General features: G+C 45.9%; 1 protein-coding gene across 1 annotated transcript in view; it reads right to left on the reverse strand.

Annotated features, from left to right (window-relative positions):
* nectin3b (nectin cell adhesion molecule 3b) overlaps positions 1 to 14,739 on the reverse strand; it is a 53,575-nt gene that overhangs the window by 13,242 nt on the left and 25,594 nt on the right. Inside the window, exons 2-4 of the mRNA XM_063204037.1 lie at positions 12,622 to 12,969; positions 5,277 to 5,576; positions 380 to 497 (exon numbers count right to left, since the gene is read on the reverse strand). Coding sequence (XP_063060107.1) covers positions 380 to 497; positions 5,277 to 5,576; positions 12,622 to 12,969 — 766 coding nt within the window. The remainder of the gene's footprint in view (positions 1 to 379; positions 498 to 5,276; positions 5,577 to 12,621; positions 12,970 to 14,739) is intronic.

Here is a 14,739-nt window from a genome sequence, read left to right on the forward strand (position 1 = left end):
CATTTTTTACATATTACTTTTTCACATTCTTTATCTTTACTATTTTTATTTTTATTTTCCCCTCCCTGACTATTCCTGTGTTATTTGTGTCTTGAAATGTCCATGTGGGCATTCGTTTATTTGTGTATTTATGTAAGCTACTGGATACCTGAATTTCCCCCTGGGGATTAATATAGTTACTCTACTCTACTACTACTCTACTATAATGCTGAATTTCAACTATTTTAGGTGATTGTGTAGCGAAAAAACAAGCTTAGGAGCTTCATGTGGACTTTCCCCAATTTGCTTTTATGTCTTTTATGTTCTACATGGCCAGCAGCCATACATTTTCATTACAGTTTCCCTTGTTGTCAGGGCCCATAGGCCTGTGATGCCGCACCTGACCCATCTGAAGTGGTGCGCCGGAGGATTGGCCTTGGCTTGGCAGGTCAGCTGCAGCTGCTCCCGGCCCACGAACCAGTCTCCATCGTAGCCCAGCACCTTGATGTCAGGGGCGACTAGAAACCATAAGAAAGACAGAAAGAAAGACAGAAAGACAGAAAGAAAGAAAGAAAGAAAGAAAGAAAGAAAGAAAGAAAGAAAGAAAGAAAGAAAGAAAGAAAGAAAGAAAGAAAGAAAGACACACACAAGAGACACGCATTGATAAGGGTTAAAAACGCCAACCACCTTGATGCACATAGCAACTATAATGCAACACACACACATTGTATTGCCTGGCTATTTTAATATTTTGAACAGGTCTGGTGAAGACAAGGGAGCTAGTTCAGCAGCACACTTTAATGAATATGACAGCTGCACAGCTCAGCATGCAGGAGAGAAATGGACACACACACACACACACACACACACACACACACACACACACACACACACACACACACACACACACACACACACACACACACACACACACACACACACACACACACACACACACACACACACACACACACACACACACACACACACACACACACACACACACACTATCCATAAATGGATCCTTAGTTATAAATAGACAAATCATGTACAATACACATACACAAATATGCACACATGTCACAAAACACACACCAACGTTCATTGTGGACAAACACACAGTAATTACACATAGAAGTTCCATGTTTGTGCATTTCTCTCACACAAAAGACACACAAACACACACACACACACAAAGACACATGCACGCACGCACACACACGCCTGTACTCCTGACCCCTATGTCACCCCCCTCTCCTCTCCTCTCCTCTCCCCTCCCTCTGCATGGCCACTGTGTCACCCCCCTCTCTTCTCTTCTTCTCCTCTCCTCCCCTCTTCTCCTCTCCTCTCCTCCCCTCTTCCCCTCTCCTCTCCTCCCCTCTCCTCTCCTCTCCTCCCCTCTCCCCTCCCCTCCCTCCGCATGGCCACTGCTTCCTGTAAATGCGGCGAGCGGGGACGCCATGAATAATTCACACCCATGCCCTCAGAGGCACGCACACGCACACGGCACCCAGAGGAGAGGAGGAGAGGAGGAGAGGAGGAGAAGGAGATGAGGAGGAGGAGGAGGAGAGGAGCCGGGGAAAGGAGAAGAAGAGGAGAGCAGGAAAGGACATACAGCAGCGCGTACAGCAGGCAGGAGAGGAGGAGAGAGGGAAGAGAGGAGAGGAGGAGAGGAGAGGAGTTGAGATGTGAGGACGTAGAGAAAGAAAGGACAGCAGCGCAGAGAGGGAGGAGAGGAGGATGGAGGAAAGGGGGATGGAGGAGAGGGGGAGCAGAAGCCAAGGATGGAAAAGAAGATGGAAGGAGGAAGAGAAGACAGAGGGAGGAGAGGAAGACCCACACCACGGCAGAGGGAGAGGAGGATGGAACAGATGCAGAAGACAGAAGGAAGAAGAGAGGATGGAAGGAGGAAGAGAAGCCGGGGGAGGAAAACAGGAGGAAGGGGGAGAGAAAGCAGGTAATGAAAGAAAGAAACAGGAGGACGAGAGAAGCAGGTGATGAAAGAAGAGGGCAGGAGGAGGGCAGGGAAGACAGGAGGGAAGAACAGAGAAAGAAGTAGAGAAGAAGAGAGTGAAGGAGGAGAGGAGCACATTTACGAGGAGAGGGGGCAGAGAGGAAAGGAGAAGAGAAGGACAGGAGACGATAAGAGGAGGACAAGAGGAAAGAAGCACAGAGGGCAACGGAAGAGAGGGATAAAAGGAGAGCAGAGGAAAAGAGAAGAGAGGAGTTAGAGAAGAAGAGAGGGGTGAAAGGAGAGGAGAGGGAATTTAGATGAGAGGAAAGGGGAGAGGGGAGGTGAACAGTCTACGGCTTCAGATCACTCCCTCGGCGAAATGAGATGAGGCAACACACACACACACGCACACACACACACACACACACACACACACACACACACACACACACACACACACACACACACACACACACACACACACACACACACACACACACACACACACACACACACACACACACACACACACACACCTCATTACAGGGAAGCCTCAACATCACACTCCCCCACAGTAGGTAGCCTGTGCGCAGGCCTGCCGACAAGGACAAAGGGGTATGTTGCCCCGGGCCCAGGGAGATAGGGCCCCCAGAATTGGGTCCCCATTACATTGTATGCATTGAGTAGGGGGGCCTTTCACATGACTTTGTCCAGGGCCAAACCAAAGCTGTCAGCTGCATGTACGGTAGGCAACATAAGGCCAACTTAAGGCGTGTAGCTTAGCCACGGAGTAAGAAAAAGTCAAAACAGATTTTTTTTTTTGGTTGAAATTGGGACTGTTTTTCAAACAGCTCGATTAGTTGGAAATGATATGGGTGGGCCCAAGGCTTACATTTGCAATCAATTCTTCACTTAACCCATTTTAGCCTAAAGCACCAGCAAAAAATGCCTGCTGAATGCCTAAGCCCTTTTTTGGGAAAAGGTGCTCTCTGCCCATTACAATCTAAATATCTCAGCCTCCGAAGCACATAAAAACATGAAATAAGTGGCATTTAAAAAGTTAGGACACTCATTTTGCAGTTTTCATTTCATTATCGTAAGTTTTCATTTACTAGGCTGCACGCGTGTGTCCTTGTGTGCATTTGAAGATGGAGGAGTACACTGCTGTAATTTGTGCGAACAGAGAGAATGCACACTTGGGGTGTATGTGAGCATTTGTTAGTCAATGTGGGTGAGGTTGGTTAGCTGGTACAAGAGGCATGTGACCATTGGAAGGGTAATGTTGTGCATTTTCATAAGAAATGACATGAAACAAAAATGAAACATTTTTTTTCAAATAAAGAAACTCCCAATCTGGAAACAATCTTAATCTTTTCAGAGGACCTAGTCCAGTTGGTAGGTGAGTGTTGTCAAGCATACATATTAGAGATGCACAGGATCCAAGATCCGGTTCCGGATCCGGCAGGATAATAGGGTTTTTCACAGGATCCGGATTCGGCAGGATCTTAAGCAGTGGATCCGGTATCCGGCAGTTACCTAAAAATCAGGATCTGGTGCATCTCTAGCCTAGGTTTTTCAGTCAGTCTTTCACAACCCCAATTGCTGCATGGAGTGAAAGCCCTTTGGAAGCGGCCAGTGCAGGCAGTGTGGCAGTAAGCCAATGAGTCTAAAAAATAGTTTGAGCCAACGTAATAAAAAGGGCCCTTTTGTAGGATCCAGTATCTGGTTCCGGATCCGGCAGGATCTTAAGCAATGGATTCGGTATCCGGCAGGATCCTAAAAATCAGGATCCGGTGCATTTCTAATACATACACTTCCATGCATATACTTGCAGTCCAGTGTGGCATACTGCACGTGTAGTTGCATGCCCCATCTACAGCCAGCAAGAACATCAAGGACACATGACGCATGCAGATGGCAACATTCATATGAAAGACAGATCTGATCTACACTCAGCACATCTCAAAACCTCATGGCTCCGGGGGGGCGAGTGTGTGCATGCGTGCGCTTGTGTGTGTGTGTGTGTGTGTGCGTGCGTGCGTGCGTGCGTGCATGTGCCACAGAAAGTATGGGGTGGAGGAAGGGATGAGGTGCATCAAAAATAAGTGAAGGGATGAAGAGATGAAGGGAAAATAAAGAAAGACAGGATGAGACAAAGGAAGGTACGGAAGTGAAGGCAAGGGGAGGTGTATTCCTGCTGGAATTCGCCGCCTGGTTCCTTCAGAGATAGACAACTACATGCATGACTGCTCCCTCTCTCATACTACACACATGCACACGCACACACACGAGAGAGAGAGAGAGAGAGAGAGAGAGAGAGAGAGAGAGAGAGAGAGAGAGAGAGAGAGAGAGAGAGAGAGAGAGAGAGAGAGAGAGATGGAATTCTGCTACAATCTTGTTCCATCTCTGAATCTTTCATCTCAGTATGTAATGTGTAATGGCTGCAGATATTCAGAGCAGCAAAGGCTTCTGGGTAATATAATACCTCTAGCCTACATTCAGCTCCTCGTGAGGAGCACACAGTACAGTAATACTCTGATTTATCTAGGAGGGGAGGAGACCCAGATTCAGTCAAGTCAGCTGTTTTGGGGGTTAAGGGCGAGGTGAGGGAGGTGGGGCACTCTCACAGTACAAGAGCGGATAGAGGGCAAAGGTGGACAGGTGACTATTACAGACAGGCCCTCTGACATGGAGGGGGGGATGAAACGGGTCAGTTCAAGGGGCTTTCAAATGATTTTGCTCTAGGCTGGTCAAAGCAGTCACTGGCACTGTGACAGTCATAACAGAAGCTCAAATAGTGAAAAAATCAGGAACAAATAAAAGACATTTAGAGAGTTCTGATCAGGTAAGTGAGAGGAACAGGTGGGTATTCCAAGGACATGGTTGAGTGATAAACCTGGCTCAGTTAACCTACAGCAAGTGATGGACCTGCTAAAAGATAGTCCACATGTGTCATTTGGAAAATGAGGACTCCCAGCTCTTCGGTTAGATGATTTACCACTACCACAAGGTTAACCGCAGAAATACACCTACCGTGACAAGAGCGAGGCGAGCGGTTCGGCGACAAGCCGCGACAGCCAATGACTGTATAGAGGTCAGTGACCACAGCCAATGGGAATGCTTGAATGCTTTGCCTTCTGCCTGTACGGACATATTCTAGTCTCTTCAATCGCTCGTATCGCTTGCTGCTGCACTCTGTCGCTTGAATCGCATCGTGCCTGGTCTATTCGAGCGGTAACTTAACCTGGTTTAGTACCGAGCCAGGAATACCAACAAGGTAGGAGACACTGGCAGGTAAGAGAGAGGAAACAGATAAAAAAAAAAAACAGATAAAGACACTCACACATCACGCTGAGCATGTAGGGCACCCGGAAGTCGGCCTGTAGGGCGGGGTGGCGCACCAGGCAGGTGAGGGAGTGGCCCTGGCCACTGCGGTTGGGCTGCCAGTGGTAGTGCACCTGCGTGGTGGTGGTGCCGTTGGCCTCGTCCGACAGGTGCGCCTCCGAGTAGCCGTGCAGGTCCGTCTCCCAGGACACCTCCGCCGGCGGCCGGGCCTTCTCCGCGATGCACGTGGCCACCGTGGTGTCGTTACCGCCATCTACCAGGGCCACCGAGCCAGCAGACACGTACACCTTGGGCTCCACTGGAGAGGGGGAAAGACAGAGAGAGAGAGAGAGAGAGAGAGAGAGAGAGAGAGAGAGAGAGAGGGAAGAGAGAGAGAGAGAGGAGAGAGAGAGAGAGAGGAGAGAGTGAGTGAGTGAGTGAGTGAGTGAGTGAGTGAGTGAGTGAGTGAGAGAGAGAGAGAGAGAGAGGAGGGAGGGGGGAGAGAAGGATGGAGGGAGGGAGAGAGAAGGATGAACATTGAAAGAGCAGTAACAGAGAGGGAGGGGATGAGAGAGGGATGGGGAGAGAAGGAGGTAGATTTTGAGATGCAATACTCATTTACAGCATCATTTGTCATGTTCATAATAACAAGTTACACATGGCTGATATATATTAGCACACACATGGGGAAGCCCTCTTCTTCCCACAGTCAGAGAGAGAGAGAGAGAGAGAGAGAGAGAGAGAGAGAGAGAGAGAGACAGAGACAGACAGAGAGAGAGAGAGAGAGAGAGAGAGAGAGAGAGAGAGAGAGAGAGACAGAGAGACAGAGACAGAGACAGAGACAGAGAGACAGTTTGTCTCCCTTTTTATCTGCTAAAACGTGACATGAGGACATGAGAGGAGACAAGGTGTCTAGATAACATGACCAAGATGAATACGATTCTTCACAAAGTCACAAAGAGTTCAAACTATGGATGATAGGAGAAAGGAGAGAGAAGGTACTGTACGTGAGGAGATACCATACCTTCTTGCCACTTTCTTGCAATTTCAGCCCTGCACCAAGAAGGGGAACATTGTGTAACACAATGTGTAATGTTTCTAAGGAATGTGTTTTTCCATTCCCATTCTATGTGGGTTACACATGCAGTAACTTTTAGCACTAATACTTTCAAATGTGTGCAGTGCCATGTGATGTACGCATGTGGAAAGATGGTGCAGCAGTAAATCTAAGCTGAAACAGTACAAACATGAACACACACACAAGAAAGAAAGAAAGAAAGAAAGAAAGCCAGAAAGAAAGCAAGGAAGAAGACAGAAAGAAAGAAAGAAAGAAAGAAAGAAAGAAAGAAAGCCAGAAAGAAAGCAAGAAAGAAGACAGAAAGAAAGCAAGAAAGAAAGTGCAATATTATGAGTCTTATAAATTTGAGCAATGCACATCGTAGAGTTTGGGTCTCACAGAGGAACACAATGTTATAATGGGACGGAGCAGAGCAGCACCAAACCAATGCTACAAAAATATAATGTTGACCACAATATTACGTCTTCCCATTTCCCACAAGCTTTGTTGTGCTGCAGCCATAGCGGAGACCATTATTTTCCAGCAGCGCCTCTGTTCCGGTCAGATGAGGGCACAGCCAGAGAGAAAAATGAATCTCAGTGGTTAAAATACAAGAGTTACATCCCCCGGTTTAATATTGCTCTGCAAGCCCTGGACAACTTTGCATGAAGCAACCAGACAATGATTGAGACTCCTCTCATCTCTTAGATCCTTATTTAGCAACTAATTACTTTGAGTGTCAAATTATTAGGACAATTGATCATGCCCACACCGCACTTCTTGGATTTCAGTGCAACAGAGAAACAGAAGCAGAGGGCCTATGGAAACACCATACAGCAGAAGCAGAAGCAGAAGCCGCCTCTGAATCGGACACCGTAAACGATAATGAGAATCACCGGTCTGTTCACTTTGGTTAGCGCAGCAGTGCAAAACCGCAAAGGCCCACGTGTCAGTTCATCAGCAAAATGTGAACTTTAAAGGAGAACTCCTGTTCATTTCAACATGCAGTTGTATTGCTCATGCTAGCCTTGACTTATGAGTACCGGACGACGCAGCATTTTGTTCATTCAGCCCTTTCCAAGATCCTCTCCATGCTAATGGGGGCATGGTTTGTTTAGATTTTTAAAAAATATCCTAACATACTCCAAATATTATCCCAATAGACATCAGACACAGCAGTCACCTCACAACACAGCGATAAGCTTAATTATTGGAATGATAGTTGGGGTATGTTAAGATGCTTTAAAAACCACCCATGCCCCCATTAGAATGGCCAGGTTCTCTGAAAGGGCTGAACAAAAAAAAAAGCCAGAGTCAGGTACCGACAAGTGAAAGCCCACCTGGGAAGCTCTCGTTATCATTGTGACACAGCACTCCACAGCACACAATGCTCACTGTACACAACGACATTGCATTTATGCAACCAGCAAGTCGAACCAGCAACCTTTGGGCTACAAGTCTGACGCTCTAGCCACTTACCCATAAATGCTCTCCAGTCAAGAGTAGTGTTAGCAGCAATATACAACTGCATGTTGAAATTGGCCAGAATTATATTTTTGAAATGAAGAAACAGTCCAGGCCGCATGTCTGGCACATGAGGTCCCTGGTATAATAGGCTAGTGACAATGGCCTCAAAATTTTGAGACACCCCAATATATATATTAATATTAATAAATATATTTTCACCCTAATCTGATTCTTCATTCAAGCATAGTCTATAGCACCACACACTAATAATACGTTTATTTGAAGTAATATAGCCTACTGTAATACAATTGTGAGCATTCCTGTCACCACTTAAGTGCATTGAAATAGGTCCTGTAACTCCCTTTCGATTTTTTTCATTCTGGGCACCTCATACATTTAACGATATGCCATCTTTAATATTCAGAAAATATATACATATGAGATATTGCTGGATTCAGAACAATCTCACCTTTCCATCAAGATATCATATGTGTGCATATGACATTCCCTGACAAAGCAATTACAATGTAAATGATGACATTCTGTATAAATATCACTTTTTTTCATTTTCCGCCTATTTTAGGTGTGTGATTAAATGCCTATATCTCCTTCATATATCAAGATGGTGAAATTCAACCACTTCTATCTGGTGCAGGTAGCCCCTGGGCACAAGCATACCAATTTTCAAAGCTCTCAGAGCTTCTGGTAATTTTCTGCATGATTTTTTGTATATCTACTCCCATACGGAGAAGTCCCATTTTGGGTGCTTTTTTTGTTTGGAGGTGCATATGGAAATGTGTAAAATTTTTAGGCTTAGCATTAAAATCACTTTGGCCAAGAATCATTTTCATGTATGGGACACCTTAGAGATGAGGAAAAACATTATTGGGTTTTGTTCTACCTCCGGTTGGGGTATCTCGAAAACGAAGGCCTTTTTGGGCCCATTGTCACTAGCCTATAAACAGCTATGTCAGGGGAAAAGGAACCGCAAAGCAAGAGGTGCCACTTGCGACTGGTGCTGCTGGTGTAAAATTATTCCAGGACAAATCTTAAACAAGGGCTTATTCCCTTTATCCACCCCCTCCCTTCCCCCTCTCCTCTTCCTCCCATCCTCTCCCTCTTGCGCTCCCTCCATCCATCTAGTCCTCCCTTCTTTGGCAAGACAGTCGATGGAAATGAATCACGGCGTCTGTCAGCATTGTTGACATATTGGGTTGTATTTAATTGGTCAATCCAAACTGACCTTCCCCACAGTGTACCCTTCCTGCCGACCGAGCCAATACGAGTACCTAAAATAGACATCCATACCTCGCCTCCCTCGCTCCCTCACGTGCGTGTGGGTGACACAATCACCCTAGAATGTAACACACACACACACACTCACACACACACACACACACCTCACGTTAAAATTTTGAAGGGTCCTCTCACACACACCCTACTAGCTTGCGCACGAGCATGAGCACGAACGCATGCACGCACACACACACACACTCTAAAGGGTCTTGCTTATTTCGTTACATGCATCTGCGACCCTACCAGTCTAGCGTCTACACAAGATTTCCAACTTCCCATGGCCACCCATAATGCTGCTCTCAGTTTTCGACACACACAGCTTTCCCAAATTCCTTTGGTACAGCTGTAAGTGGAGTCAGAGACGACACAGGATTTGGCTGTAGGTTAAACTCAGTGTAGCTACGTTCTTCCCTTTCATTTCTATCAGTACCACAGACATTCTTAGGGTGCACTGTGATTTAAGTCTAGCCAGATTTTTACCATCCCCTCGTACCACTTTCATTTGTACAGAGGGTCTGGAACTGGAGTTCTGGGAGGACTTTGGTCTTGTTACTAGACAACCAGCTAATCAGCTAACCGGGGAGGGACGATGCTAATTGTACAGGGGGCATACAATTTGAACATCACTGGAGTTCACCCTTTTCACTAGTGATCATTTTTCCATGCTATGAACAACTGTTGGGAATTGGATAAAATAGAACGCACATTTCAAATTTCAACGGTGTCCATTAAATGTTTCTCAATTCAGAAAATCCAGATCCTTTGTGTACGAATGAAATTAGTATAAGGGGATGGTAAAAACCAGGCTGGGTTAAGCCCAGTGCAGCGTTCTTTCATTTTCCTCTTCACTTTCTTCCCTGGTAAAAAGGTTGTTTGAGGACTGCAACCGGCACAAAGCATTAGTCATCCATTTAATCTCCCTGTTCCCTGTTCCTCCTTCCTTTCATTAGTTTTCCTCTTGCTCTGTCTTGTTTACCTTTTTGTCTTCCTCCTCTTCTGGAGACTGTGGCCAAGGGTGGCTGTCTTTTGACTCTTCCTATCTCTGGCCTGAACTCTTAGGGCCTACGCACATCGGTTCTAACAAAGTGCGGAGCACTGCTATGCCAAAGTTCGATTCCACTGTTTTCAATGCAACCCCACACACCGGCGCTGATGTCCGTGAATGTCGGATGCCGACTACGCAAGAGCTACATTGATGTTGGAGCTGCCTACTGATTAGCCATGCTCTGCTGCGATTAAGTTGACCATTCATAATAAGGGGTAACCGAAATTTGCCGGAACCGATAGTGTTCCGCAGTGCTGTCGGACCGGTGTTCGCAGGGCCTTATCCTCACCAGGGGTGAGTTTCTCAAAAGGGAAGTTGTTAGCCTGTTAGCAACTTCGGTAGTTGCCAATGGGAAAATGCATTGAAAGCAACGAAGTAGCTAATGTAGTAAGCAACTTTGGTTTCGAGAAATTCACCCCAGAGCAGTCGAGGAAACTCTGGAATATATGGCACTTGGCATTTAGGAAAATAAGGGTATATCAGAATGATTCTAAAATGTTTTTGAATGACACATGATGGTGCAAAATAATTTGAGCATGCTGACATACATGTATTTTGTGCTTCTAACCTGTATTGTGTCACACATGCAGATCGACCATCAATGATGACGAGAGTGATTATTTATTTGTGTGTAAATTGGTCTCTTCGTTCTACTCTCCACCATTTTCCGTAGTAATTTGTCTCAAGAGAGTATTTCATAGGGCTGCACGATTATGGAAAAAAATCATAATCACGATTATTTGGGTCAAAATCATAATCACGATTATTGATTTTTGCAGATTAAAAAAAAAATAATAATAACAAAATGAAATATAACCATGAATGAATTATATACGGGATGAGCAAAATACAATGAACTTGAATAATTATGTAAAAGGCAATAGCATGAAACTTTGGAGAACAGATTTCTGGCCAGAAACATCAGCCTGTCGGTATGTTCTGGCTTCAAGGATGTTCTCGAAGGTAGGTCACTATTGCCACAATTAAATAATGATTTTCGATTAATTGTACAGCCCTAGTATTTCATCAACACTAAAATCAAGGCCAAGATTGTGTTCTTGCTTTGATTATAGGTATTAAAACCCTGGGAATTGATGGGCCATGAATTGTAAGCTTGTTTTAGAGTCAACCAACATGGCCTTGATGTCACTGTCATAACAGCATGCCTCTAATGCAAGAAAGAGCTCACTGTAATTTGAAACATGTCTGGATGGGTGGCCTCCCACATAGTCATAGCCACACAGATGCAAAGCTGTGGAGTGCTAAAACTTCAAATCCCCGTCAAAATGAAAAGCGCCATCATCAGCCTACAGTGTGAAAGGTTTTCCATGAGCAGAATGAAGACATGTTCCAAAACTTTGCTTTGCATGGTGTACACAAGTCAACACTCCAACCATCTCCATCACCAAATACTGTCAGAGATGGGGAACTTACTTTTTAAACGTAATGTGTGCTCGTTACATACTCATAACAGTAGTGCCTTATTTTACTTAGTTTCCCCTGTGGAAAGTAACTTTTTGCATTAGGCGTTACATTTGAATGGATCGCCAGGACATGGGATTAAAAAAATAATAATCCTGAGATTCTGCACACAGGAGAGAAGGAGTAGGCTATTTAGGATAGAAGACGAGATGCTGTTTGTGCTTGGCCAATCTCTGACTGTACAGTGAGCGGGCACTTTTTCTAGGCTTGTTGGTTGGCATATGTGGCATAATTTTTTCAATCCAAGACGGGGGAAATGGTTCACTGAGCAGATGTTTGCGTGGTCGCTATATGGCCTACAAAATGCACCAGACACCACCTGTACTAGGCTGTATTATAATACGGTGGCTTTAGGATGTGCAAGCTCTACAAGTAGTGAAAATGTTAAACAAAATTTAACAAAACTGCACTCGTCTCGGCATGGAAGCACACAGGCATTGGTATTTAGAAATGCACACGGTTCATCAGTGCTCCTCAATGTCTTCAAAACTATTGAAACGGGGAGAAGGGGAGGATTCATTCACCTTTCTCTTCCTCCGAATAGATCACTGTATTCGAGTGTGCGCCCAAGAGAGGCTAATAAGAGGGGGTCCGATCGGAAGAGTAACGTCCCGCCAGCACACTGATGGTAGTAGAAGTCTGGGTGTGCCCCGTTGGAACGTCACCACCTTACAGGTGTAGACACACCCACTCACGCTCAAATATAGAATAATACACAAAATCTGCTTCCCCAATACACGGTGGAAGAGGCCTGTGTGTTGCCCAGTGGGAACATAGCCACCTTACAAGTATAAATCCCAACAAAGTATGGTTAAAAACACATGCTACAACATACTAAAATATGCGCACATAGATAGTGCTTACCCAGCGCACTGACTGTTGTAGACGCCTGTGTATTGCTCGGGTGGAAAATGGTAACCTTACAGGTGTGAAATCCCACATCAGGGCACACAAACACATAACACAGAAATCATCACATAAAGCATTCAGCGAGTACGGAAAGCCAGTGCTACTTACCCAGAACACTGACGGTGGTAGAGGCCTGGGTGTTTCCCAGTGGGAACGTGGCCACCTTGCAGGTGTACACGCCCATGTCGGCGAAGCCCACGTCCTCCAGTATGATGGTGGCGTCGTGCATGGAAGGCGAGCGGAAGTGCAGGCGGTGCTGGTACTCGGGCGGCACAGAGATGCCCAGCATGGGGTTGTAGACCGCCAGCGTGACTGAGCCCGTGGGCAGCCGGCGCTCCCAGGAGCTCTGCGTCAGGCTCAGGTTGGTGTCCACCTCCACGTGGCAGCCCAGCGTCACGTTCTTGCCCAGCACGGCGTTGACATGCTGGGGCACCAGGACCTGATTACCTAGCGCACCTGATGTGGAGAGAGGGGGGGGGGGGGGCACGCGCGAGAGAGAAAGCACACGAGGGGGGAGGGGGGGGGGGGGGGGGGGGGGGGGGGGGGGGGGGGGGGGGGGGGGGGGGGGAGAGAAAGAAAGAAAGAAAAGTTTAGCATGGTGTTTGCATGAATGAATGAATGAATGAAGAACCAAACACCAGCATTTCAGGTGTTGTTCATGACATTGCAGGCTATATTTAGACAAGGAACTGGCCATTTTAAAATATAAGTTTTTTTGATATTCAATTTTTTATTTTTCAATTCATGATCATTCATATTCTGAGGGTTGTTGTATTCCATGCTGTTGTGTAATTTGTAGAGCCAGAAAAGAGCTTTCAAATAACACCAGACATATTTTTGTGACTTACACTGACTGATATAATCAAGGCTGAATGCATAGTGTACTCATATGTAAACCTTTGCTAGTCTGTTTCTCCCTTAATATTGGTGTCAGATTCACACAAATGCAGTTCTGGGGTGCTACCTTGCTACTAACAGGCACAGCAAGTATGATTGAAATATGTGTAGGTCGGGTCCCAAAGTGTCTGATTTCACGTGAAATGATCCAAGTTATAAAATCATTAGCACCAGTTAAGTATTTTAAATTTCGTAGAAGAGGACCTCACCATTCAGAATGAGAAGGGAAGAGAGTGAGAGCAACAGAGAGACAGGGAAAGAGTGTGTGTGTGAGAGAGAGACTGAGAGCGAGAGCAAGAACGAGTGAGTGAGAGTGTGAGCCACAGCCACAGACAGAGAGAAAGAAAAGAAAAGTAAAGAAAAAAGTAAACCAAAAACACCAGTCTGAGAGGTTTTGTGAAGGTAGCCTGGGGTGTGTTCACGAGCAACATGTGCTGTAACTCAGACCAAGTGTAGTTTTGCTTCAGCCCCCCAAATAAAGGAATCCAGAAACTTGTTTTTAGCAGAGGACTGACCTCCCTCTCCACTCTCGATTGTCTTGCCTTGTTTAAATGATCCCTCTGTTATTGAGCTGAGAGTTAAGTTTCAGACTGTATTCTATTGTGAGTATGCAGATGCTTGCATGCAAAGTGGCAGACGTGTGTGTGTGTGTGTGTGTGTGTGTGTGTGTGTGTGTGTGTGTGTGTGTGTGTGTGTGTGTGTGTGTGTGTGTGTGTGTGTGTGTGTGTGTGTATTTAAATTTTCAAAAGCTAGGCGTGTGTGTGTGTCTGACTGACTGAATTAATGTGTGTGACTGTCGTGCGTGCTGAGTATGCATGTGCGTGGGTGGTTGGTTGCGTCTATGCTGAACATGTGTGTGTATGCATCAGTGAACCTGGTTAAGACTGAGGAGCTAACGCGGACCAGAGAGGCCACATGAGGACATCAAGACCTGTGTGTCCTATTACATTCCAGCAGCTGCACCCCTCGCGCGCACACGCGCGCACACACACGCGCACACGCACACACACACACACACACACACACACACACACACACACACACACACACACACACACACACACACACACACACACACACACACACACACACGCGCACACGCACACGCACACGCCAAGCCATGTCTCTTTCCCCCTCTCGTACCACCACCACCACATGAAAAAGCTTTGGGTTTTAAGTGTTTCCATGACTGTATGCATTAAAGGAACACACACACAGATAGCCTTGGATACGGTCCTCAGCCCATGCACATACTGACCCCGATTCCATCCCATGACATTTACACTTAGCTGACACTACCCAAAATGACTGAGGCTTATTACTATTATT

This window comes from Engraulis encrasicolus, chromosome 7 (genome assembly GCF_034702125.1).
Source record: "Engraulis encrasicolus isolate BLACKSEA-1 chromosome 7, IST_EnEncr_1.0, whole genome shotgun sequence".
In the NCBI taxonomy this organism is placed as follows: domain Eukaryota; kingdom Metazoa; phylum Chordata; class Actinopteri; order Clupeiformes; family Engraulidae; genus Engraulis; species Engraulis encrasicolus.